Consider the following 26,664-nt stretch of genomic DNA (forward strand, 5'->3'; position numbering starts at 1 on the left):
TGGACCATATCAACACAAACAACAAAGTTCCTATCTTTATTGTCAACAGCATTTACTCGATCCTCTGGTGGTTCTCGTCATTTGGCCAATTGATTTCAACAGCCCTCTGCAGTGCACGTCTCTTATGGGTGTATCGCATCAGCAACAAGCAACAATATTACATACGTGTCTTTTTGGTGTGATCAAGGTTTATCCATGGCTCAAGGCATTCGACGCCAGGTGTCGCCCCCTTCATTTGGAGAAGCCGCTATCAGCGTTGGTCATTGTATGTATATCTCTGAAGTAAGTGGTATCAGGTGTATCGCGGTTTTTCATATGGCTCCGGCTAAGTATTATTCCCAGTACCTCAAAGATAGACTAGTAATATGCACATTTGTAGGTCCATCATTCCATCAAGTTATCTTTTTACATGCTCTCTGATGCCATGAAAGTCTCTCCTCACAGTTGTCAATGGCGAACCCTATTGCTTTGAAAGACGACGATCAACATTTGAATTTGGGTGGATCACTCAGAAGCAAGCAAGCGATCTATGATAATACGAGGATATTGGATCATGTTATGGATGTGGTTGTCAAGGATACCGTTTCCATGGTTTTGGGAATCATCTACCTGCAAGTCATCTCTTTATTGGTGCATTATAGAAAGATTTATGATATAGCAAATACCGGATTGTAGCCACTTGTAAATGATGTGATAAAACGGGAAAAGAGAATAAGAGAAAGGGTCTGATTGATTCATTGTGTTTTAAACAAAGGCTGCATTCGATTGTACACGCCCCTTTTTTGGTGGTGCTTATAATAACATACGTTCTTTTCTTTGCTATTTCATCAATGTATACGAGGGAATACTTGGACAGAGTTTGTAAAGGAATGGGAAATGAAAAGAGTAAACACGAGGCAACGTCCGGCATATGGCTTGATTTATGATTGTCAAAAAAAACACTCTTTGAGCTTGTGTATAGTGGTTATGATGTAAAGGATCGAGCTCCATGTGCGTTCGTAAGATCGTGAATACATGAGGAGGTGTCTAGAAACAACGAGAATGAGAAAAGTGACCTATCTGATAATAACCTGGCTATAATCAGATTGCAGGGATAGCATCAGAAGAATCAATAATAGAAAAGTGGTAGTGTGCAACTTATTAAACAAGGTCATTAGATCTTTTCCAATACGTTGTCTTTGTTCTATTGGGTATTATTTAATAAGGTAGGTAAGACGTCTCGTATACAATATAATACAATGAATGTCGAGGAAGATGGGATTCTTAGGTTAGGATAAGGGATATGGTCGTAAATGCGAATACGTTGATAGTAGAAAGTAATGCATTCATTTCTTTCATAACCTGTACAAGAAGTTGGGATCTTGCACGTCACTGAGATCGTCTTCGACATTGGTCATGACGGATGGTGTTACAGCCAATCGCTTGTTATTGACCACTGCCATACGCCAGCGTGCAATTACCAACAAGCCCGCAGCAATTGTAATCGCACAGATGTAGCCGATCATACCACCAAGATAAGGTGGAGATTGATTTTGCACCATCATGAGTGGGCCGCAAAAGTTACCTATAATGATGGGAGCCATCAGCACCGAAATCATCTTTTGCACTCTAAATCACTTGTAGATTACTTACCAAGCGTGTAAAACACCATCAACATGCCGTTATAGAAGATCTTCTTTGTATACCCACTGACGTTGTTGCTAATTGAAGTGACGAGTAGGACATATGCAGCACAATAGGACCATGCCAAATAAAAACCAAGCAACTTGACACGAGGTGGCGGGATTACAAGCAAGAGGATAAGACCGATTACATCGATCGCCATTAAGGCCACGGCTGTTAACAAAGTCTGGTTGGTTTTATGCACTGAATAGACACCAAGGACGATGAAAAGAATGGTCGAGCCACCAGCACCCATTGTTAGCAAGATCGATTCGGCACCCTGGATGAGGTGACAGGGGTTAAAATGTTGATCAGGGTCCATGTTGTTTATAAACACTATGACGGAGAATCAACTTACCGTGAAACCAAAACTCTCAGTGATCTGTGCATTGTAGATGGTCATCGCACCATTTTGCAAATTGATCAACAAGCAGCCAATACAAAAGCACCAAAAACGAGTCTCTTTGAGAGCTTCAATGATTTGATCGCGTTTAATCGTAGTCGTACGCACCACAGCATTATCACGTGTACGTTCTTCGACAAGGATCTCTTGCTCGGCATTCAGTTGCAATGCTGGTGACTTTGGGTTATCGATAAGGAGGAAGAATGTCACTATGCCGATAAAAGATGTAATCACACCGAGAATGATCATAATCCTTAATCAAGATAAGGTTAGGAAAAATGGCTATGTCAACATTCAAATAAGAGAGATTTACCATTGCCAGTTTTCTAAACCTCTCGTATCTTTCATGCTTTGGATACCATAGGATATAGCGGAGCCAACAATAAGGGCAGCACCGTTACAGATCCAAAATAAGCCTAAAGATGTAACGTTTAACGGGGTATATTTTTTGGATTCCTTGGAGGCACGTACCTAATCGTGCAGCTTGTTCGGCACGTCGATAAAAGGTACTCACAAGCAAAGTGAGACATCTGAGCAATAAAATAGGTGCTATGTTTCAGATCTGAAATTTTGCTTTGCGCCGTTGCCATGGGTACTTACGGGTAGATGCCAGCTTCAAAAAAGCCAAGAAGGAAACGTAAAGCAGCAAGCTGTGAGAAATTTTCGCCAGTGGCAGTGCATGCAAGAACGGCACCCCACAAAAAGACAATGACGCCAATGTATCTACCGATGGGAAAGCGTTGCAAAAAGTAATTGTTGGGAAACTAAAATCATCTCGATTGTGTCAGACGTGTGTAACAACAGCCATTGCTTGCCTTTGTTGCTGGCTTACCTGATATACAAGATAGCCAAGATAAAAGATGGAACCAAGTAAGCTGTATTGATTGCCAACAAGCCCCGTGTCCTCTTTGAAGCCCATTACGGCGGCATAGTTGATGGTGGATTTATCGATAAACTGTAAGAGAATGGGGATTTATGTAAGTTGAATGTTGCTTCTTTTGCGTGTATGCTGCGAAAGGAGATGTTGATTGGACGTAATGATAAATGTACCTGCAACAAGTTGATGATGCAAATAAAAGGCAAGATGAAGAAATCGATTTTTCGGACAAGCGCTTTCTCTTCGCTAGACATTGGCTCATCTTCGCTATAAAAGGAAGATCGGTCATAGCCTGAGTCGCCATCGTACATGTCGTGTCGGCCGTATAGGGATTGGTTGGAGCGCTTTTCGATCATGTCTGTTGGTATATCAGACGATGTTCTCGAAAGCATGGAATGGCGTGCGAGAGAATATGAAAGTGGAAGGCGAAAGGCAAGGAGAAAAGGAGTGAGTGTGGGAGAGCGAAAAGAGAAAAGAGGGAAAAAACCAATGGCCGACGATAGCTCTTTTGTCCGATGAGTTTTTTTTTTCCTTTCAGCTTTGACATCACATCATATATCGTCACGGCGTTTGAATGTATATGGCTTTAAAGCCATGTGCTCTATTTACAACACCTTTGCCTCCTTTTCTCCCTTATCCCTTATCCCATTCACACCTTACCCTAAATATTAGATAATATGCATTTGCTGTCCTATACCATCTTATCGGTTCGATTTTGCTCCCCAATAGGTTTTTCCACTTTTATCAATGTAGCACTGATCGGATTTGATGTAACCATCTTTGTGCTTATACTCCCCCAATTCCGTGGAAAAAAGGGGGGCTATTGTACAACAATGAATGGCATCTCCAGAAACTCAGTTGTATGCCCGGTATGTCGGCGATGACCACTGTACAGGGATCACGCATTAGATGCCATTTGCAGCAGCTATAATGAGACGCTGTGCTGATGTGACCTGTGGACGAATGCTTACTGCTGAATGTGAAATACGTATGCACGTTGCCATGTACATCGACAAACCAGGCAATCCTGCCCAAAGAGAGCCACCGCTAGAGTCCACAAAGAGGCGTCCCTGAAAGAAAAATGTTCGTTTGTATCACAATATCAATATGCATGCAATAAATCCGCGCTCAATCCTAAATTTGTGAGCACTTGAACATGCTTTCAATGTTTATGCCATTGCTGCTGCAAATGACCCGCTTGTCGGCGTACATGAAAATGCATAATAAGGCGGGACCAAATATCCAAATAGCCCTTATTGATTGGAGCAAGCTATGCCCCATTGTTACTTGTGGATGTCCATAGTTATGGTTGTAACGCGTAAGCAATAAATCTGAGCCCGAGCCACACATGTCTAACAATCGAATCATAATGACCAAAGCGAAGGTCCAGATCAACATTAATGGCTGCAGCAACAAGAATATGGATACAAAGACCACATTCAAGGAAAGATCATCTAAATAAACAATGAAATTGTTGCAGCAGCCACACGAAAATGTATTTACAGCATCTTTATACAGCAACTCGGGACTTGGATGCTAATGACACACATGCTATAAACGTGCTCCATAAACACAGCAATGACCACGGGTCCGTTATTACAGCTGGCATCTGTGCTTCGTATCACCAACAGGAAGCGAGCCGTGCATGCAGGGTCTAGAGCATTCCACTGATCATGGATAACCATGCACATTACAGGTCTCAAAGAAAGCAACATCGATAGCCAACTTGGCTCTCTCATTTTAATCAAGCATCATGTTGAGTATGGAAAGCACATTCTTTTATACCTACACACCATCATGTTGCACGGCGACGTTGACTCCTCATAAGAGGGATACACACATGTTGGCATGTATCACTATACGGCCATTACACGCCATCATGTCATTCAATAATGCTTTCATGGAAAGTGAATTATATATTGTTACATAAGATGTATAGAAAAATGGGTACAAATGGATATTTGTGGGAATATGAAGGCGAAATTGGAGAATAGATTTACAAACGATAAATAAAGTTGGGGTCCTCTCTATCGGTCATGTCGTTCATTTCACCGTTGTTCGTTGTAATTCCACGTGCTAGGCGTTCACGGTTAGACTTGGCCATGAAGTAGCGAGCGATCAAAAACAATACAATGGAAATTGCGTTTGCAGCCATGTAAGCGATCATGCCTATCATCGAAAACGTGTCACGTGAGTCATAGCACTACACAGGTCATTATGATATCTTTACACGTACCACCAAGGTAAAGTGGTGCTTGCCAATCAACCATCATCAATGGACCAGCAAAGTTTCCAATCTATAGCCGATACAATTTTGTGTGTGAGCGAGGCGATAAAAGAGTACAAAGAAAGGTGAATCTTACGGTGTAAAAGATAATGACACATGAGCTATAGAAGATCTTCTTGGTATAACCTGAAACGTTGTTTGCTTTTTTTTGGCCAATGTTAGCTGAATGGAATGCTTTTAAATTGGGAGTTACCCTTACCTAAGGAGACCAAGAACATGGTGTATGAAGCGGTGAATGCCCAGCAAAGGTACAAGCCAAGCAACTTGGCCTTGGGAACAGGGATGGCAACCAGCAAGACAAGACCAATGATGGCACACACCTGCATGGCACAAGCGGTATACAAAGTATTGCCATAGCGATTGTTGTACCAAATAGCGATTACAATGTACAAGGCACAAACAATACCCGAGGGGACGGTGAGCAAGATTGCGTTAACACCCTATTGTGATAACTCAAGTTAGCTCGCATGCATTAAAGCTATGATTTGCAGTTAGCAGAATTACCGAAAAGCCAAAGCCTGCTGTAATAATACTGCTGAAGGTGTTCAATGCACCATTTTGGAAGTTGATAAGCATCGATGAAAAGATGAAGCAATAGAAACGGGGTTCCTTGAGAGCTTCAATGATCTGGTAAAACTTGATCTCACGGGTGATGACAACAGCGTGGTCACGGATACGCTCTTCAACAATCTCACGTTGCTCTGGAGTCAAACGCAAAAACTTGGAACGGGGATCATCGACAAGGAAGAGGAAGATAATGATACCAAATGCAACAGTGATCACACCAAGAATAAGCATCAACCTATGTATATGTATAAATGATGCATGTAAGTAATCCTTCGTTTGTCTATGGATGAGCCAATCGTACCATTGCCAGGCACCATGTCCACCAACGCCGTCCATGTGCAATCCAACGCCATAGCCGATGAAACCTAATACAACAAGGTTGTTGGGTTAGCATTAGACGTCTTTGAATAACGTTGAGCGTGATGATGTTATACCTCCTACAGCCAATGCAATGCCGTTGGTGATATAGATGACGCCTATTCAAAGGTACATAGGATTAATGATCGTTCATAAGGCCTTTTAATGCATACATACCGAGACGACCAGCTTGTTCACGACGACGATACATAGAGCTAATCAACATGATACAGCATGGATACATGGCAGCTTCAAAGAAACCCAACAAGAAGCGTAAGCCTGCAAGGTCGGCAAAGCTCTTAGCCTTGAATGACACGGCGAGCACCATGCCCCATAACATGACAAGAACACCAATGTACCAAGAAATGCGGACACGTTGCAAAAGAAATTGATTGGGGAACTATACATCATTAGTGGAAAAAGGTGAGAATTTACATCTCAGGGGCATTATCACGTTGGCACTAGAGGAAAATGGAACATACCTGGAATACCAAGTAGCCTAGATAGAACAATGAGCCGAGCCAGCTGAATTGAGAGCCACTGGTGTTGGTATCTTCCTTGATACCCAAGACACCAGCATAATTTAAGGTGGATTTATCAAAAAACTAAAAGGGGTTATGATCAGATTGAGCTTCAAGTGGCATTACACTATGTGGATTGTACCTGTAAAAAGTTCAGAACGGCAACAAAAGGCATGACGTATAAAAAGTCGAGCTTTCGCACAAGCGCTCTTTCGGCAGCCGACTTGACATAGATACGATCGCCATTTTTGTCGAAATCCTCGCTCACATCAACGACCTTCTCAGACTTGTTTTCTTGAATGGTGGTGGTGGGAGTAAGGACATCCTTTTGCTCGACTACTTCTTCGGTTGTGTATTCGGTTGTGTATTCAACCTTTGATGTGCGTTGCTCCACAGTATATTCGACTTTTGAATCCACCATTATGCCGTAATAAAGCGAGCAAGGAGAATGCACAGAGATGTGGAAGAGAGAGAGGGGGAAAATAAGGCAAGTCGTAAGAAGGTGAAGAAAAATAAGATTGTCGGACTTGAGCAAACCGGCCGATGAGCGTGCAAGCACGATAGAGCAACGCTACTACTATCCATTGCCCTCGTTTATACTTGTACATTGCGCCGGACTCAGCCGTTTATCTTTTACAACATCAACAGCATCTGATATCATGTATGCAATGCTAATTGAGGTAGCTACTTGTCAAAACCATCCGGCAGGAATTGTTTGTAGCACACAAAGGGGAAAACGAAGCTACTCCAGATTTAGGCTAAGTTTTACTGCTATCAGCGAACGGCACGCAAAAAGCATAATGAATAACACAAACCTTGTCGCCAACACCTTTCGGGGTATATGGAGTATGTCAACATTGGAATATTCATCCATATCCATATGTTCGTTCTTGACGGACTTGGACCAGTGCTGCACTTAATGTCCAACTTAAGTCAGTGCTACACAAGTATTTTTGCTCTTTTTGCTGTAAAAAGCAACGTTACTCGCTCTCCTGGTGATGAATTCTTCCATCCTCGACCATTTTCTCCATTGCTAAGTATGTATTTTTTTCGGCAGAGAGTCCGCCCTATGCAACATAGTTGCGCCACTCGAACAATGTTGTGTTGTTGTTGCACCTGCCATTCCCAACATCCAGCTGCTCCGATTTTTGTGGGGCCAACAACCATCCATCGGGCAATGATCCTGCTTTGAATGTATGATCCATCATTGTAAGCCATTATTCAGCATACATTGGTATACTTGTAGCTATCAGATCTCGCCTTATCTAGATAAGCGATGCTAATGCTCGTTGCAGCTCCTTACTTTATTGATGATTTATACATGGGGAAGGCCACCATGAAATGGCAGGACGAATGTGATGTTACACGTTCCTTTTCCAACACAACATGGTGTGTCCGCAAGTAGCTTCGACGTTGCTGTAAATCTTTTCCTGATCTTTGCGGCATTTTTGTGCTGCATGGACTGACTGTGAATATTTTCCAGAGACCCGTAATCGAAAAAGGGCATTGCTACATGTTACATAGCATCATTGGGATTGATCCGATAAGACAAAGACAAGAAAATAGGGTGATTGATGCATGTATGCATATGCTTGGTGGTATGTCGGCTACTCTTTCATAAGCCTGCTAGCTTAAAAAGTGAAACCAATTGCATGATCCTTCTCCGAAATGAAAAAGTATAGGCACATGTAATGCACATTGTTATAGAAACCACCATTTGGACATAAATCAGGCCATTCGGGTACGCGTGGTCGACTAAATGCGTACGTTGATGGGTGGACAAGACGACAAGCACAGCATTTGTGCTGATGGTTGAATGTAACACAAGCACAGGCAGGTGTTTGTGTCACTTGTCTTGTGCATCTACAGCAAGCGTTTGTGCGTCTTTTGCCCTTTGTATGCATGTTGACCTTTCCTTTACCACATACGTGGGAAAAATCATGTAGCATATATTAATCTCGATCATGTAGAAATCTTAATTACTGGGTACATCAAAACGTCATCCATTGGGGTCTTTGGGAGAACAAGGGATGGAAACGATAATGAAGATATCGATGGCATTTACTATCACCGGTTCTCCCCCGCTCAATCCCATGTCGGATCTTATGCAAAATTTCGTCAGTACAGCTATCGGTGTTCTTTGACTTTTCTCAGATTACTCAGGGCAAGTGGCCGCGTGCATGTGCTTTGCTGTGCTTTGTTGTGTGGTCGGATGGTGCCGCCAGTTCCTGATCCCCACCTTTGGACTTTTTCCTTTATTATCTTTGTGTGGTGCCTTCTACCCGTGAAACAGGATTTGGTGATACCATGAGCAAAGGTTCTTTTCTTTGTCTTCATCCCGATCCATTGTGGCACGTGCTGACTTTGACTTTGGGAAACTTAGGTCAGGCGGGAATTGAATACTGGTCGCATGGCAACAACCCTTATCAAATAACTTCATGCAGGGGCTAACTTATGTGATAATTAATAATGATGTCCCTGGTATCTTACACCCTACCCAACAATTTGGACAGCAGTGTCCTAAGTTCATCTTTCATGGAATGGGACAATGGGTACAGCTTATAGATTAGTAAAAATGGCGGTGATCCAAGCACTTTTTGCAGATGGCAAGGAGTAGCGGTGATAAGCAATATGCATAGTACTGATAAAGCCTTTTTGGTACAGGATAGAATAAAGGATGAATTCGTATGTGTATATGCTCTATCTCGATCACTATACAATTCTCCAACAAACTCATAGTCAAATGGTTGATAGCACCATCATGGTGTATGGTGGCCACTCCTTTTCATTGTAGTTTTTAACAAAGCGACAAAAGAATGAAGGGGAAGAAAAGCGAAATCAAAGAGGGTCTATGAAAAAGGTGCATTGTAGTACAATAGTAGTGGGTGACAATTATTGCTCTTTCTTTGATTCCTCTGCATTGACGATAGGCTTATCCGAGGTAGGCTTGATACCAAGTGCCGACAAACGCTCCGTGAGACTTGGGTGAGAGCGATTCCAAGCCGAGTACCATGGATCAACGTTGAAGCCTCCCAAATTCTTGACGCTGAGCTTAATCAAAGCACTACGCAACGTAGCAGCATATCCAAGCTTGAGAGCATAAGCATCTGTAATCGAGATAGAAGATCAGCTATTACAACTCCGAAGCAAAATGATCATGCATTGATTGAGACTAACCTGCTTCATACTCGTTCATGCGTTGGTACATGTGCATTAAAAAGCCAATGATACTGTCGACGGGTGCATAAATATACTGGAAAAGCATAAATCCAATCAACGTAGGCATAGCTGAGAAACCGAAATCGTGGTAGAGTTGTGCATTGTTGATAAAGTACGAGAAGAGCCAGAACATGGTGAGCATGTAGATTTGGGTGGTAACCAATAGCTTCAAAGTATGGCTCATAGCCCAATGGCCAAGTTCATGAGCTATTATAGCAAATATGAATGAGATGGATGGTATTGGATCACTATCATCGCGTCATACGTACCAAGCACGGCGCAAATCTCATCATTGGTTGAATGGTCAATGAGCGTGTCGAAAAGAACAATGTGCTTGTTGCGTCCGAAACCATAAAAGTAAGCATTGGAGTGGCTGGATCTCTTGCTACCATCGATGACGTAAAGCTTCTTCAAAGGAAAGTTGATGCGACCTGCAAGTTCCTCGATGCGTGTTCTTAATTCGCCTTCCTCAAGAGGAGTCAACTTGTTGAACAATGGTTGAATAACAGTGGGATAAATGGTCATGAAGAAAAGCTGGAATGCAACCCTGCAAATGAAATCAGTCAATCAATCAATCAACCATCACTGCCATCTACAAGCTTTCGTTCCATGGACTTACACTGTGATCCAAACATAAAAGTAAAAGTTGGCACCGGTATACTTGATGATCCATAAAAAGGCAGCAAGAAAAGGAAGCATGATGACCGCAAATAGAAGCTGTGTCTTTGCCAAATCAGCGAAAAACAAGCCAAGCGTTTGCTTGTTGAAGCCATGGCGTTGCTCAATGACGAATGTAGAATACAAGGAAAAGGGCAATGAAGTTGCTGTTGAAATAAAGGAGTACACAGTCATGAAAACCATGGATTGAAGGATCTACGCGTAATAGCAGTGTTAAACGCATTCCTCATTCATCACCAAGCTGTTTTATACCTCATATTCAGAACCGTATCCAGCGTATTGACTGAGTAATCGACCTGAAAAGTCCCAAAGCCAAGGCAAGACGTCGTAATGTAGCTGCAGCAAGATCTCAAGCTGTTTGTAGGCGTTCTCCACAAAGGCAAATCGCGACTTTTCGAGGTTGTAACTTTGTGATTTGCTAAAGTCGGTCTCATTGACGATATCAGCAAGGTCTTGAGGACGTTCACGCATCAAGTAGCGGCGATGCTGTCGATAGCTGTTTGCCAGATGGGAAGATCAGTGGTTGGTCTTTCACGTGTTTCTACCCACTTGACTTACTTGAGATACTGCTCAAAGGCGTATACAGCACAGCTGAATCCTAGTACATAGTCCTTGTAGCTGACACCATCCACGAAGGATAGCGCTTGTTGAACCGAAGCCATGGTGAGAGAGAAGGATGAAAGAAAAAGGAGAACTCCCCTGCTGGTGAAATTCAGGTCGCACGCACAAATTTGCCGCGTGTGCCATGCTTGGTGCCGTACCACTTGCCACACACATCCAATCTATATCAGGCATCCAAATGCTCTAAGCCTTTCAGCCACTTTGAGACTATCCGCCATGTAGTGCTATTAGTAGTAGTGTAGCAATGAACCAATGCGAATTTATTACAATAAACGACATCTTGGCAGCAACAAATTGGGATCAATACAATGACGAGCAACAATAGCATCGAAGTAAAACGTGCATGCATAAAACCTTGGTGGACTATTAGGATACATAAGCATCTAGCGAGTCATCTTGAGTGGGTGGGGTCGCATAAAGAGGGTGTTCTATCACAAGCGGAGCTTCCATGTCCCTCTTCCTCCTTCAACTTCTTCTGCAAGTACCCAACGGATATGGCTGACAGCTCCTGGGTGTATGGAATACGACATCAGGTCCATTGCGGAGAGAGAGACACCAAAGTGGGGAAACGTAATGCTATAAATGGCTGACTCCAACACTTTCCAATTAGGCACGATGCCTCACAGCCGTCAATGCAAGTACAGAAAAGAGCAAGTTCCTCGTTGGTACTGTTGGTGTCAAGAACAATGTCGTGTGCCTGCTTGAATTTGACGAAGACAAATCCGAGATTATACCCACGTCATTCAGTCATCCGGACGAGGTTTGGGATATCTGCACGTGTCCTACCGATGAAGCATTGTTCTTTACCAGCCATAGCCCAGGTTAGTAACGACATTTACCACGCCCTGACAGATGAAGCTGATATGATACATATGTAAAGTGGGAGGTGATCCTGCAAACAAAAAGGCGACATTATGGAAACAACAGCATCAAAACGAGACGCTTGAAGAGCAGCTAACGCTTGATCATGCAGGGATCTCTCGGTAAGTGGCGAGTAAATGTCATTGTGTTCATAGTGCTCATTATAGGCTCTTTGTGTAGTGTATTCTGGGACAAAGACGTCTCCAAGATCATGGCCATCAATGCATCCAATGTATTTATATCCTCCATACGTGACAATGTTGCTGATGTAAGTCATCGCCAAGGAAACGGTTGCCATGTCAATTAATCGTTTATATAATAGACCACTCTTTCTATACATGCATCACATGACAACACTCTCCAAAATGCTGCATGGAATCCGCATGATCCTGAATCCATCATCACAACAGCTGGCACTTGTCTTGCAGGGTGGGACTTGAGATCCAACAAGCAAACATTCGCCCGAAATGATGCCCACAAGTCCACCATCCGTGCTGTCGATTGTAATGCAAACAAGCCGCATCATGTCGCTACGGGTGGTGATGATGCACAAGTACGTATATGGGATGTTCGGCAACTGGAGGAGCCATTGTTGACCGTGGATGGACATACACATTGGTAAGGATCACGATGTGCACACGACAATGAGCAATGGTATTCATTATTTACATGAAATATGGTTGAAGGGTTTGGTCTGTCGCCTTTAACAAGTTCCATGATCAATTACTACTATCGTCCGGGTCCGATACCTTGGTGAATTTACATAATGTGGTGTCGGTGTCCTCAGCATCTTATCTTGGAAGCAGTAATAGCGATGGCAGCGATGATAAGGAATCGGGACAAGGCAACGAGGATGATGACGATGATGATGGATGGGGAAGGTATGACAATTAGTTCATTCATTCATGGTGAAAAAGGAGATACTGATGTCTCTTTCTTCTACAGGCATCACCCCACGGATGGATTAATATGCACATTCGATCAACACGAAGATAGCGTGTATTCGGTCGCCTGGAGCCCTGCTGATACCTGGACATTTGCATCGCTATCTTATGCAGGCCGCGTAGTCATTAGCCAAGTCCCTGTAGAAGAGAAATTTAAAATCCTCGGTGTATAATACATTGGTAATAGAATAATCTTATTTATGGACAAAATAGTCTACCCTAGGATCAGTGTATGGGGGTATGTAAAAGGGTCTCGAGGCAGTATCGTTTTGCTGCGATTGTGAATGATGGATAACACGTTCTTGCTTATCTTGTCGATATCGTTCTTCACGCGTCGTCGAAGACGTAGCGTATATAGTGCAGAATGAATAAAGCTTGAGAATAGCAATGAAATGTGTAAAAAGAACCCAAAAGGGCAAATAAAGAACATCCGTTAGTTGACGCGTGAAATGTGGGAGCAATTCCATGGCGCATGATAGTAGTATCCATAGGACGTAGGCCACTAAAATTGCCCATGCAGGTACGGGATACGCAGCGATTGACCCAAGTTGTTCTATTTGCCTACCTAAGAAAGCAATCACGATAGCAAATATGAAAAGCAGGACAAATGGATCAAGCATTCTACTAAGCATGACGAGTGCTGTGTATGGATGTCGACACCAAATGCGGCGTATGACAAATAATGACAGGAGGTCTGAGCGTAATGCGGATCTTGAATAATGCAGCATCAACTTGGTGAAACGACGATCGTGGGTGCATGAGCGTGAAATCAAAGCGTCCTCCTCGCATATTTGACTACGAGTGTTCCATCCATGCGATACCATCCATCGCCAAATGTGTTGTTTTGCATCATCAAAATTTTGCAATTGTTTTCCAAGCCATACATCACTCTTAAAAGCTTCTTGGAAACTAGGATCTTTTAGAATGACCGTACGATAAGCTGGTATGCTTTCCCAAATGGTCGTTGTGCCACCATCGATATAGGTTGCTGCTGCAGCTTCACTGTTGCATACGCTAGCGTGAAAACGTTCCATTACATTCCATACGTTTTGGGAGCCACCATTCTCGTGTGCTGAAGTTGACGTGATATCAATCGCACCGATCTTCAAATCTTCAAAGCACGCCAAGATCCAATCAAGAACACTTGGCTTCCACGTCGTTTTTTGGTCAGCGAATACAATAATGTCCGTTGTCGCTGCATTGATACCCTTTAGGATCCGCTCCCGCATGTCAGCTTGAGGCATTGTGATCACTCGTAGTTGTTTTTGGTCGCTCGCTATCGTTTCGAATGACCCATCCACCACCGTTTCTTCTGTGACAATAATAACTTGCTTTGCATAGCATGACAACCAGCATTCAACGACTGGTTTATGGATCATTTTTGTACTTGTGGTTGACACGAGAATCGTAACATCCTGCGCAGGCTTGTATGCGGGTGTGGGAATGGGCTTGTTTGGCTTGTAAAGGAACCAAGCATACACTTTGATCATACACCAGAAACTACGACATATGCAAAAAGTAGCCGACAACAAGAGCAACGGAATAAAACAATCGCCTTCAGCTAGATGCACCATCTTAACATGTCAAGAGAAAAAAGAAAAGTAAAAAGCGACATGTACATTCCGTAACCATCATCACAATAAAGCTGCATTGTTATGCATAGAGTCACCTTTTCAAACAAAAACGCACAACACGGTGTATATATTTGTGGCAATGGTATCACATGCTGTTATTCTTTACTTCAAGATGTAACAATGGGTCTGGGGAATCCTACTACTACTACTCGAGAGGTATATTCTAAGCAAGATACAAAGCTTAATTAACTAAAGGGATCAGCATTAGAAATGGTATGAGACTTACATTCTTTTCGCAATGCTGCTTGACTTGTTCAAACACTTTGAGCATCTTGCGTCTTGCACCCAAAGCAGCAACGCCCTTTGCACTCAATTGTTCATCGTCCAGTCTGATCATATCTTGCCACTTCATGGATTCAAAAATGGAGTTGTATTTGTGGAGACGTAAACTTCTCAACCAAGCAGGAATATCTTTCAAAGAAGGCAAAATGAGTATGTTTACGTATTCCCAATATCACAAAAATATACCTACCTTGCAGCAACTCCATGTCAACAGCATCCGTATACTTTTTTTCCTTTCCTCCTGATCCACCTCCACCGCCACGTTGTCCATATGATTTCTTTCTATGCTGATTGTTGTTGTTGTAACGAGAGTGATGGTGTTGTTGTTGGTGACGACGTGCACTGACATTGGAAGATTCACTATGGTCGCTTAGATAATCATAATCCGGATCTTGTAAACGGTCGTTAGGATTGAGAAACCTTCCAAACCCGTTGGCAGCTGGTGGATGACGTGGGCTCCGTGTCGCTTCCCAATAGGGAGAAAGAGTTGCCGAGTTGGATGAGCTTGGAACAGGGGAAGATCTCAGCGCATGGGCACTACTGGTGCTTGTACTCTTTTGTGGCAAGGGACCAGCCCCATCACGTGCTGCAGCATCATCGTCATCATACATTGACAGCACAATGTCAGCTACTTGTTGACGCTCATCGGTCTCAGGGATGGTATTGTTGCTATTGTTGTTGTTATTGCTGCTGCTAGCTGCTGTAGCACTGGTTGTTTGTCCACCACGTCGACGAGGGAAGCGTGTAGTATCTTCACTAAGCATGACATTTCTAGAGGATCCCCAATTGCCACCACTAAGCACACTTGGCACATGTTGATCGATATCAGAGGCCGAATTGGGTCGTTCAATTGTCTTGCCACGTTCACTGAAAGTGCTCACTGTGGGTGAAAGGGCTCCCCACGTGGGTGCAGTTTCAGCCGAAGATGTTCCTCCCAATCCAAAAGACCAATTTGAGATATCTGCCGATTTGGGTCGACCACCAGCACCACCAGCAACCATGCCACCAGCTTGTTTGAATGACCATCCACCACCATTATTATTGAATATGGAAGAAAGATCACCGCCTTCAATGACTGAACGAGGTCGATTCATTGTTGATGCACTTTGAGGTCGAAGTCGAGGTTGTGGCATAAATACATCATCCATAAATCCACTGGCAGCTGGTGTTGTAGGTCTTTGAGCTGTCAAGTAATCTGCACCATAGCTTCGAAGCAGCTGCTGTTCATCCGCTTCTCCAAATGCAAATGAGTGACGATCGACATCTGTACGACCTGCTGTTGTTGCACCACCTTGGTGACGTGGCTGTTGTTGTCGTTGTTGGCTTGTTCGATACGCTCTTGATGATAACAGCTTCTGATTCGCTTCAAGCTCAGCCTTAGCCATGGCACCTGCCAGTTGGGTTTGCATCATATCAGCTATAATAACAACCACATGTCAATCGAGCTGTAGACAAAGAAGAGGAAAAAAGGGGAGGGAGAGAGAGAGAGGGGAGTAGGAGGAGTTGTCCATTTCACTTACATTTTTCAGGATGAGCGGGTGACAGGAGAGATCCCACTGGGTCTTTCTTAGCCATTTGTTGCAACACAGTAATAAAGAAACGGATTTGGACTTGGCTCGAATGTTGTAATAGGCTGTACACCATGGCTGTACGCTCAGCTTCATTCAGGCACATAAACCACTGATCGACATGATTCATCTCATCCTTGAAACGAGTATCCAGGCTAGCTGATGCCATGCTCTCAAGGTTTTGCTCATACTCTTGAAGATCCTCAAACCATTTATCAAGTGCTTCAGCTATAATGTCCATGTCAGCAACAAAATCCATTGTATAGTACTAAGGAGTACAAAGGGAGAAGAGCTTACTCTCGGGTGACATGAAGTTCTCTGGCCTGATAACCTCGGATAAAGGTCGTGCATTGCGTTGTTGAAGAGTGGATGCCCTTGCAGATGCTGATGTTGGTTTGCTTGTACCAGTGGATGAGGGTGGTCGAAGGGAGGATGAGCAAGATTTTGCAGGAACGCTTGTCATTTCGTTGGGTATGGGCCCACCACCACCACACGTGGAAGAAGACGAAGGAGTAGCACCACCGGAAGCATTGGAGTTGAGTAATGGAGTAAATGCGTCGACCAGTGGGGATCGTGGATAACTGGCTTGTGTAGACGACATGGAGCGTCGAAAGAACAAAGAAACAAAAGGGGGAAAAGACCAAAGTTTCACAAGGGAGAAGCAATCAAGGAAACTAAATGCACACCTGTAATGAATGACCTGCTCGTAATAAACTCATCATTATTATTACTACTCGAACAAGGTGGATGTGCCAAGTGATTATCATTTTCATTGTGATGATTATGGATTGAAGAAAGGATGGCTCCGGCTTAAGCGAAGCCTGAAACAGTGAACCATCCATTTATGCCAAAAATTATGCGCTCGATATGTCTTGATTGCCATACCGCAAGGGCCAATAGAGCCCTTGTCGCATGGAGCGTGCCCACAAGTGACACACACCTCGCAACGCGCCCTTTTTTACCTTTTCAAGCGCGGCCTTCTCAGGCTTGTTATCATGCAACATGACACATCTAATCAACTTGTGGTTGCCAATCACATCCTCTTCTATTTGATAATGCAATCACCATCTACAACACGATTCAAGTCATCTTGGTTTGACGTATAGCTGAAAATGATTCATTGCATCCATATTGCTCTTGCACATCCGTGTGGGTTGGTTTATTTAACATGTTGATTAAGATTTTGTTGCTTTTCAATGACCATTAATGCAGCTCCAGCAGGTTTATCTTAATGATGCTTATGATGGTGGATGACATGAAGCCTTAGAATACACATGATGCTTCACGCTTCTAATCCTCATTGCATACCATTATACCTTAAACATCCAATGCACTCTATGTATGGTTCATGCTATCAAGCCTTTCTATCATTGAATCATGATGGAGAAACTGTAAGTCATGTAAGGACCCGTTGCATAACAGCCAACACGCATGTGAAATGTGAGAGGTGATTAGTGATGAATGCATGATACAGCGGGGGACGTTGAAGGCAAGTCAACAAGGAAAAGAGCACAAATGACTCAGCACGACCCACGACGTAATCTCTGTCTTCGTGTTTATGCGGTATCTTCAGCTCCACTGGGTATGATTTAGTGGATAATCAGCTGAAATCAAATGCACAGGTATCTTTTTAATTGATAACCATAAAAAGACAATTTTCTGTCTATGGGTTGTTAATGTTCTCGGGAATAGAGTTAATATGGTTTGTCAAGCTGTGGTGTCTGTGAAACTTTGGGGGGAGATGAAGAGTATTCTTCCCACATCAAAAGGGAGATAATAGTAGTATAGTAGTAGTAGTAGAAGAAGATGATTATCATTAGCGTGGATCATCATCAACCTTATCGGGATTTTAGTGGAATGTTGCAATGTTAAATAGTTGTACAGAAAGGTGGAGAAAGAGAGAGAGAGAGAGTGTGTGTGTGTATGAGTGTGCATGTGGCTCAGCAAAGAGTATATCGACGACGACCATGACAGCAAAGGTAAGCTGGGGAAAAGATAGGCACTAACTAGCTGTGGGAAGAAATGACATAGTTTAGACATACAATTCCGACTCATACCGTGTGCTTGGGTATCTGGATTGGTGGTGGTGGTTGAATATTATTGATGATGTTGGCTGCATTTGGTCATGTCCATCGCTTTATTCATTTTCATTTCCCCCACACCCCGCATCATTTCATTCGTCTCATCTCTTTTACTTTCTTCATCTTCATTCTCCTATGCATAGGACTCATACCCATAGTAGTGCCAGCAGCAGCAGCAGCATCAATGGCACTGAGCCAAGCGACACATCCACTACAACATCCCCTCGTCGTTCAAACTCTTTAGACTTCCCTGCTCATTCAACGGGTAAACGCTCTATTGTCAACACTCTCATTCACCCATCAGCAAAAAGTGATCCTGCATCAGGCACTCCTTTCCTCCCTTCCACCATTCCTCCACCCGAAATCAACGACCCAGCCCTCTTCAGACCGGACTATGGGAGAGCTACAGTCAACGTGGTATGGCGCTATTGCACTATCCGTGGATGGTTGACCAAGCATACACCACCCACATATTCATTTTCCAAGACACGCAAAATGCGATACATTGTATTGGCCGATCGCATGATTTACGCCTTCAAAACAGAATCACCAACACCCTTTTATCGCGAGTTTTTGGAGTTGTCAGCTGATACCAACGTATTTGTGACGGATCGTTTTCCTGGAGTGTTATACTGCATCGCCGTTAACAAGCGAAGCAAGACTTGGTATTTGCAATGCGAGGATGCGCATACAATGAAATTATGGCTCGATCGTCTTAAGCGTACATTGGGATGGTTACGTGCCAACCGAGACTCATCAGGGATCGTCACCTTACAACGCCTATCAGAAGTCCCAACAGAGCATGATCAGCTTATCAACAACGTTACTAGCTCCTCATCTGAGAGCGTCACATCATCCTTATCATCACCTACATTTTCACCCACTCAAAAGAATACCCTGAGAATGTCAGGCTCCGTGGATGGGGAGGAGGAGGAAAATAGCGATTACTCAACACAATGGAATCATCATCATGCACCGACAACATCGCCACAAGAAGATTTGTATTATGCAAATGAGTATGATGGATGGGAACCTCCTCGACAAACATCTTCACTTCCACCTCCACCTCCACCCCCTCATCGTTATCATCCACGCTCACACCGCACTCTTTCTTCACCTCATCCTTCCATTCTACCACCACCACAACGTCCACCACCTACAACAGCACCTCCACCTCCACCTCCTCTATTGCAGCAATAACCTTCACCTTCATTCTTATTATTATTATTATTATCACAAAACTGCTCCCTTGTACGATAAGTTATGTTTTGTGTAGTATATGCATCATCCCCAAAATAAACAATACCCCCTCCTTGTACATTCATCCACATACAAACAAAAAAAGGATATCATCATCAGCATCACATCGATTATCATCTTCATCTTCGGGACACAATAAAGAGTATACATCAACCATTCTTCTATGACCTTTTCAGCTATCGATACCGTTGCTATGCTCGTAAAGAGATCACTGCTATGTAGTTCCCACGGCATGGCGCAGTAAAAGGCAAGCGACCTGCCCATTTTAGCCAATTCCTCTTTGTTATTTGATAAACACAATGCACTACAGCCATACATTATGCAAGGAGGTTTCAATCACTGGTCGGCGTTATTCCCTTTTCAAACTATAATGTTACAAGTCATGCGATGTATCATAGATACGTATCCATTGATCATCTTATTATCAGCAACAAGATATCAGATTGCCCGTTGCTATGCTACGGATTGCTCCTGCGAGATGTTGACAGACCTCGAAGCAGTGTCAAGATCATTATCAAGCTTGCTCTTGGTCATTTTACTGATACCCATGCATCGCAAATTAGTATCTGAGTATTCAACATTGGCGGGTACGATGTCCGCATATGGCCAAGCACATGGCAACTTCAATTACAGGATGAATCCTTGCCCGATTACAGGACCATAAGACATATTTTTAGATCAATGGATCCGATCAAGAGAGTAAGTAGTCGAATGACTGATGATGGCGTGCTGTGTTTGTAAATCTGGTTCCAGTCAGAAGGTTCTCCATTTGTTAGTGCCTTTTTGTTTCCGTGTACACGTATCACTGCGGAGAAGTGAGCGACGCATCGACCATCCTCATTGTGTGCGGCCTCATTGTTACTAGAACCCCATTGAACAAACACCCATCCCATTACTTTTGCTCTTTGTTTAAAAGAATGAGCCATGTATACATAGCACATCAGATAAACATGCACACAATATGCAAGGAGATAAAGTTGATTGCTATAAAGAAAACGTGGATACCGCTCCATTTCATTATGAGAATTGATTTGCTAGGATTCAGGTCGCTCGATCGGGAAGATGAGACACAGGCCATTTTAATCTAAGGAATGCCAAAAATAACATTTTGCCGCCGCTCAGGCACCACGGCACCCTCCGCGATTGGAGCTTGAACACATTTTTCCCGAAGTATATAGCACGCAAGACCAGCTGAGTGCATTCATGGTCATTATACCGTGGCATTGTATATTAACAGCTCTCGTGACTTATGCATGAGGATGACAGCTATGGTTACAAAGGACGATCATTAAGAACAAAAAAAAGAGAACCGATTTTCCCCGAATTCATTGTGTGAGTGTGCGTTGCATGTTGTTGATGATAGTTTGTAGTAGCAACCACTGCTTGGCGGGGACTATCGCACATATAGATCGTCACGCATGACGCCACAAGCAGCAACACAACATGCTTTGTCCTGCTATATTCTTTTGATACCGACTGTGCCGATGCATAAAGATGCATGACGGCATGGACCGATAATGTGTGTGATGAACATCTTGCAGCATCTTGCGTCCTCTTTCCTTGGTTTCTTTTTGATCTATGCTATGACAAACATCTCCTCCCCCCTTTTTTTACTTGTCTCTCAGCAAAAACCATGCTAAAGATTTCATATTCAGCCTTCCCAAAAGCAGTGCACGTGCTCCAGTGGTATAACAATCGCGGCTGTAACGGCGCGCATACCAGCAAAAAGGTATAAGCATAGCCTGTACACGAAGTATGCCTCGTTGTATTTTTTCTTTTCAAGGGTGCTATTATTATTACGACACGCTTTTCCAAAAGCAACTACAAAAGCAGACAGCTGACCATGGTTGTGGCGTCATTAGGATAAACCATATATCGTTTCATGAGAGAAAGTGTAATCCAAGGACGGCAAGAGCGATAATTAGATGGGATGAGGGAGAATATGGTAAAGAGAGAATGCGGATGATCTGGGGTGGAGGTTGGCTTACGCGTCAAAAAAGAGTCCGCAATGCGTGTGCAACGTGGATAGTGGGGTCATGTGCGTTGTCCATTCTTTTCGCTTGTTGCAACACAAAGGATTACAATGAACAAACGCTCGTTCAAGTTGCACATACGCAGCATCATCCATTTTACGTTTGCAAAATGGTCGTGATCATGTGTCTCACGCCTGCTTTTGACTGATCAGCCCTCCTCATCGGTATCGGCATAAGGATAATATTGGTTTCACCGCTATTCAGGGGTCCATAACATCATCCCTCTCCTTTTTCTCTCGTGGTCGATAACAATGGCGACCGATGCCATTGCGCCATTTTCTTGGTTGAACGTACATGTATGTTTCATATTGCGCTTATTCCTCACCCCCCCTGCATCGGAAGAGAAAAGCATTCGTTTGCATTATGCTTATGGTGCTTGCACACAAGGAGCACAGTGGGAAAGAAATTCCAAGCAAGAAAAGCACATGAAAATACCTTCGCTTCAAGGCACAAGCCAGGTGCAGATTCACATTTACCATTACTATCTTTGCTCTCATGTGGTATATCCTTCTCGCCTTATGAGCAGCCCACATAGTGCGCTAATGTGGTAACCATCATCATCGTGTGGTTTTTTTTACACTCTCATGATGGAATCATGCTTATACAGAAATTTCACCATTGCAACCCAGTGAAACATGATTATCCTGGGTCCCTGATTTTTATTATCCAGACATCGGAAGCGATAACAAGTCGTATATAAAAAAGCTATAGTAAACATGCGTAGCCAAGAAAACAAGTGATAAGGTAAAAAAGGGTCATCAGTAATAATATCGTTGTAAAGTGATGGATCTGTGCCATATAATCCAGAAGAGTAACTTTCCACCATTACAGGTGTTTCAGGATTAGGTAAAGGATCTTCATCCTCAAAATGGCAATCAGATCAATGAGTTTAAAACCACAACGTGCATCGTTTCCCAAGTGAGAAGCAGTGGGAGCATAGATCGCGGTCATCCGTGTGTGTGAAAAGTATCCATTACTGCTCGGAGCACGCTCCTTTCCCTTTGAAATCCCATCCTCTCCGCAAAAGCCCACTTTTTTTTTCCCGAGAACAATTGACAGGAAAGGAAAAGAATCTTGACAAGAGAAAGGGGATACCAATAAATGTGTCCTATCAAAAACTCATGGACTCAACTAAAAAAACAAAATCACTCGATGAGATGTTTGATATGCGGATTGCGGAACTGGCCACTTTTTTTTTGTGTATCGCCCATCACCGAAAAGCTGGGGGTTACAAAAGGGGATTGGAAAATGGCGGCAGCGGACTATGCTTCATCTGGATAAGCTGTGCGGATGGGGGGAGACCGAACGAATGGTACATGGACAAAGGGAGCGCGTCTATTGATGCCTGAATGGATCGTGAAACTTATTTTTCCGGACCAAAAGAAAAAAAAATAAGCTGCACCTTGGAATCTACAAGGTTACACGCTTTGCAAGCTTTTCCTTTTTATCTTCCCCTTGAGCCCATTCTCACATTTTCTTTTCCATCTTTCACCACTCACTTTACATCCAGCTTACGCTGAACCCACCACCAATCCTCTTTTCCCTTTGTGCTCTTTCCTTTGGGTCAACGTCTTGATAGACCAATTCCAATCCCTTATCCCGCTCCCTTTCGTTTTCCAACATTGTCTTTTCCCTTTCAATCCTACTTTTGTCGTATAAAGAAGACCCAAATCACCATCCTATCCACGAACTCTACTCACATACACAATGTCACAATCGCCTTCCTCTGATTTACCCCCACCTTCCTCTCCTAAAGCAGATGCATCCAACAATGAGTCTACGGCTGCTGATAATGAGAATACCAATGCATCAAAAGACTGCCAAAATGCTGTAGAGGACCAGAAACAGCAACCTGAACAGCAATCGGCTCCTACACGCAAGCGTACTAGAGCTACAGCCGAGCAACTTGCAGTGCTTGAAGATACCTTCGCTGTGAATGTGAGCCCAAATAGTAAGCTTCGCAAGCAGCTTGCTGAAAGATTGCAAATGAGTGAGCGATCCATCCAAATCTGGTTCCAAAATCGACGTGCCAAGGTGAAGCATATGCAAAAACGTGCCCAAATGCAAATGCAACAAGCATCGATTCGTGCACAGCTTTATCATTACCATCAGCAGCAATATGGTGGATACGGTGGTCCACTCATGCCGTTGCGTCCACAACAACCATCACCTTATTATCGCCCATACCCAAGTCCTCATCATCATCATCACCATGCCAACGACTCACAACACATGTCATTGTCACGCTCACATAGCGTTGATGCTGTTGTGTTGGATACTCAGCAACACGTTTCACCATACACATCTTCGTCAGTCCCCCATCCTTATGCTGCTGCTAGCGTGCCACCCTCATCAGGACAACATCATCATCACTCACCCTCACCATTCGAAAGTCAACCTCATCAACAATTCTCGTATCAACCATGGCAACCAACAGATAGCAACCCAGCATCCATCCCTCAACCTGACAACTTTACAACATCATCTGCATCATCCACTACTCCCAATCCACATTTTCAAGCATCCAATGTTTTTGCCAATTGCACCGAAATGCCTACTTTGGTATCTGTTCCTGATGCAGGCCCAACAGCTATGCTTGCCAACTCGGATATCACTACCACATCTCCGACCACGGCTGATGTTTGGTGCACAGCGGGTAAATACCAATATCAGATATCTTTGTGTTGGCACACGTACTTATTTTTCATATAGATGCACTTGAAAGAGCACATTCTGTTGGCATTGATCCAACGGCTGCTGACCTTGTTGCACCATCACGAGCACTTAGTGACCCCATTGTTACCACCATTGATCCTTCCAGCTTGATGTTGACACCTCCTGCAAGCACAAGCAGTAGCACAACAACAACAACAAGTAGCAACAGCAGCCAACAAGATGAAGAGGATGATCGACAACAACAACAACCATCCAACCCATCATCAGCATCAAGTACACAATATTTCAATGCCACAACACTTACCATTGGCACATGGCACCGACTCAAGTTAAGATCGAATGATTTACTTTGTGCCTATGAGCCTGAGCGACGTATGTTTGCTTGGTACATTTCTGATAACGGCTGTCGATTCAAAATGGAAGTGAGTCTTGATGCTGTGGCCAGCATTGAATATATGGCTGGTGATTGCGATGTCCTTGCGGATGTACATTTCGATATCAGTGAGCCTCCTCTATTCTATATGGAGCAAAAAGACGAGTGGGTGCAGTGCAGTGATTTTACGGAAGGAAAGCAAGCATCTCGATTCTTCCGTCACACGCTAAAAGGTGTTGCCCATTACTTGAAGCAAGAGTTGGCTGCTCTCACATCCAAGCATGAGCAAACACGTAGGTTGGTCAAGTTTATTGAAACGCCTGCAGTCCCACCACCAGCAGCACCACCAGCACCTACAACCATGATGGCACAAGATCCAATGTATTGTTGGCCACCACCACCAGTTCCTCACGTGGCCACCGCACCAGCTTTTATGACTGAAGCGTGTGCTTACTTTGCTTAATCTTGTCCTCCATACAAACCTCTCCCCTTCTCTCCCCCCCAAAAACACCTCCATCCTCCTCCTCCTCCTGCTTTCATCTTGTATCTCTTTGTGTTTTTCACCCCCTTTTACACTTTGGCATTCATAGCCTATTTATTTGTATATATATAGTACAACTACCGAATAAACCTGCATGTGTCTTTTATTATTCATAGCTGATACCATAAAGCCGGCCTTTTTAAGGGTAATCACTTGCTTTTGTATATAAAAGATGGCCTGATGTCAGATGTAAAGGGGATGCATCATTTCGTGGTACGCGGGATGTGTGGAGGATAACGTGACGTGGAGAATGGAGATATGGTGGGGAGGAGACACAGCAGCAGTAAGCGCATTATATCACTCAACGCGCTCTTTTTCTTTCTTTCCCAATGTATTTAGCCACGCTCATCTTCCTTTATGCCTTAATTACAGAAACCATCCTAATCCTCGGCTACTCGTATGTCACTCGCAGAGTAAGTCTATCCCTATCTGATCCCGATCGGCAACAGACCCATGTTGACAGCCATTGGTTTTTATTCCTGCATGTAGGCATACCAGTGGTACATTAACTTTACAAAGGATAAGAGGGTCGCCAAGCAACAAAAGCTCAAGAGGGATTTGCTTGTATTAAAGAACGAGTTATCACAAACGAGCTCACAGGTGAGTTGGTTCATATGGGAAGAGGTGAAGAGGAAGATATGGCAAGTAGCTAAAGACGATTTTTTCACGGATGAATGAATAGGATGAGTTTGCAAAATGGGCCAAGATGCGACGGAAGCTTGATAAAGGGATGGCTGATTTGGAGAAGTTGAGTAAGTTGGACAAAGACGACGATGACAATGGAAGAGGTACTTACTTATTGGATCATGTAGCTTCCGATATCAATTTCAGCAAGGCCAGCTTTGAACTTCGAGCCAAATCTGTTTTATGGTTTCTGGTGCATGGTACACGTACGATCATTGTCATGTGGTTTGCACGTCAAGCGACGTTTTATCTTCCCAAGGGTTGGTTTGGTCCAGCGGAATGGTTCTTGTGGATGCCATTGGCACCCAAAGGTAAAGCATTTAGGATGGGGGAGGGTCAAGGATGCAAACCCAATCTGATCATCATTGGAATTAGGTGCTGTGAGTGTAGCCATTTGGATGTCGGCTTGTCGTCAAGTCATCAAGCAATCAGTGAGCATGTTCAATGATTTCGTTTTACACAAGATCAAGGCGGATCCAGTAGACAATTAGAGTTACTTAATGAGTAGTATACAAATCAATACAATTTATTTTGC

At 43.5% G+C, this 26,664-nt stretch overlaps 10 protein-coding genes across 10 annotated transcripts; 5 read left to right on the plus strand and 5 right to left on the minus strand.

Annotated features, from left to right (window-relative positions):
* Positions 1-450: 450 nt before the first annotated feature.
* O0I10_002108 (uncharacterized protein) lies at positions 451-675 on the plus strand (the record flags this gene model as incomplete). The annotated part of the gene is made up of 1 exon (XM_058482196.1): positions 451-675. The coding sequence occupies one exon, from the start codon at positions 451-453 to the stop codon at positions 673-675; it is 225 nt and encodes a 74-aa protein (XP_058347327.1).
* A 659-nt stretch (positions 676-1,334) lies between these two features.
* Positions 1,335-3,298, minus strand: O0I10_002109 (uncharacterized protein; the record flags this gene model as incomplete). Its single annotated transcript, XM_058482197.1, has 8 exons — positions 1,335-1,564; positions 1,633-1,942; positions 2,021-2,318; positions 2,379-2,481; positions 2,537-2,595; positions 2,666-2,829; positions 2,898-3,020; positions 3,116-3,298. The coding sequence occupies 8 exons, from the start codon at positions 3,296-3,298 to the stop codon at positions 1,335-1,337; spliced, it is 1,470 nt and encodes a 489-aa protein (XP_058347328.1).
* A 1,640-nt stretch (positions 3,299-4,938) lies between these two features.
* On the minus strand, positions 4,939-7,095 carry O0I10_002110 (uncharacterized protein; the record flags this gene model as incomplete). Its single annotated transcript, XM_058482198.1, has 10 exons — positions 4,939-5,111; positions 5,179-5,239; positions 5,306-5,370; positions 5,429-5,669; positions 5,734-6,031; positions 6,098-6,161; positions 6,231-6,272; positions 6,331-6,553; positions 6,636-6,758; positions 6,817-7,095. The coding sequence occupies 10 exons, from the start codon at positions 7,093-7,095 to the stop codon at positions 4,939-4,941; spliced, it is 1,569 nt and encodes a 522-aa protein (XP_058347329.1).
* A 2,471-nt stretch (positions 7,096-9,566) lies between these two features.
* On the minus strand, positions 9,567-11,233 carry O0I10_002111 (uncharacterized protein; the record flags this gene model as incomplete). The annotated part of the gene is made up of 6 exons (XM_058482199.1): positions 9,567-9,781; positions 9,852-10,100; positions 10,163-10,440; positions 10,513-10,766; positions 10,824-11,067; positions 11,130-11,233. 6 exons carry the CDS (start codon positions 11,231-11,233, stop codon positions 9,567-9,569), a joined length of 1,344 nt encoding a protein of 447 aa, XP_058347330.1.
* Positions 11,234-11,686: 453 nt separating this feature from the next.
* Positions 11,687-13,170, plus strand: O0I10_002112 (uncharacterized protein; the record flags this gene model as incomplete). The annotated part of the gene is made up of 7 exons (XM_058482200.1): positions 11,687-11,725; positions 11,803-12,013; positions 12,073-12,175; positions 12,234-12,321; positions 12,376-12,671; positions 12,740-12,934; positions 12,999-13,170. 7 exons carry the CDS (start codon positions 11,687-11,689, stop codon positions 13,168-13,170), a joined length of 1,104 nt encoding a protein of 367 aa, XP_058347331.1.
* A 21-nt stretch (positions 13,171-13,191) lies between these two features.
* On the minus strand, positions 13,192-14,571 carry O0I10_002113 (uncharacterized protein; the record flags this gene model as incomplete). Its single annotated transcript, XM_058482201.1, has 1 exon — positions 13,192-14,571. The coding sequence occupies one exon, from the start codon at positions 14,569-14,571 to the stop codon at positions 13,192-13,194; it is 1,380 nt and encodes a 459-aa protein (XP_058347332.1).
* A 205-nt stretch (positions 14,572-14,776) lies between these two features.
* O0I10_002114 (uncharacterized protein) lies at positions 14,777-17,082 on the minus strand (the record flags this gene model as incomplete). The annotated part of the gene is made up of 5 exons (XM_058482202.1): positions 14,777-14,794; positions 14,858-15,042; positions 15,104-16,330; positions 16,434-16,709; positions 16,779-17,082. The coding sequence occupies 5 exons, from the start codon at positions 17,080-17,082 to the stop codon at positions 14,777-14,779; spliced, it is 2,010 nt and encodes a 669-aa protein (XP_058347333.1).
* A 1,615-nt stretch (positions 17,083-18,697) lies between these two features.
* On the plus strand, positions 18,698-19,762 carry O0I10_002115 (uncharacterized protein; the record flags this gene model as incomplete). The annotated part of the gene is made up of 1 exon (XM_058482203.1): positions 18,698-19,762. The coding sequence occupies one exon, from the start codon at positions 18,698-18,700 to the stop codon at positions 19,760-19,762; it is 1,065 nt and encodes a 354-aa protein (XP_058347334.1).
* Positions 19,763-23,562: 3,800 nt separating this feature from the next.
* O0I10_002116 (uncharacterized protein) lies at positions 23,563-25,367 on the plus strand (the record flags this gene model as incomplete). Its single annotated transcript, XM_058482204.1, has 2 exons — positions 23,563-24,511; positions 24,568-25,367. 2 exons carry the CDS (start codon positions 23,563-23,565, stop codon positions 25,365-25,367), a joined length of 1,749 nt encoding a protein of 582 aa, XP_058347335.1.
* A 407-nt stretch (positions 25,368-25,774) lies between these two features.
* O0I10_002117 (uncharacterized protein) lies at positions 25,775-26,620 on the plus strand (the record flags this gene model as incomplete). Its single annotated transcript, XM_058482205.1, has 5 exons — positions 25,775-25,858; positions 25,935-26,045; positions 26,128-26,197; positions 26,258-26,440; positions 26,505-26,620. The coding sequence occupies 5 exons, from the start codon at positions 25,775-25,777 to the stop codon at positions 26,618-26,620; spliced, it is 564 nt and encodes a 187-aa protein (XP_058347336.1).
* Between the last annotated feature and the right edge of the window lie 44 nt (positions 26,621-26,664).

The sequence above is a fragment of the Lichtheimia ornata genome (genome assembly GCF_029851405.1).
Source record: "Lichtheimia ornata isolate CBS 291.66 chromosome Unknown scaffold00005, whole genome shotgun sequence".
Lineage (NCBI taxonomy): Eukaryota > Fungi > Mucoromycota > Mucoromycetes > Mucorales > Lichtheimiaceae > Lichtheimia > Lichtheimia ornata.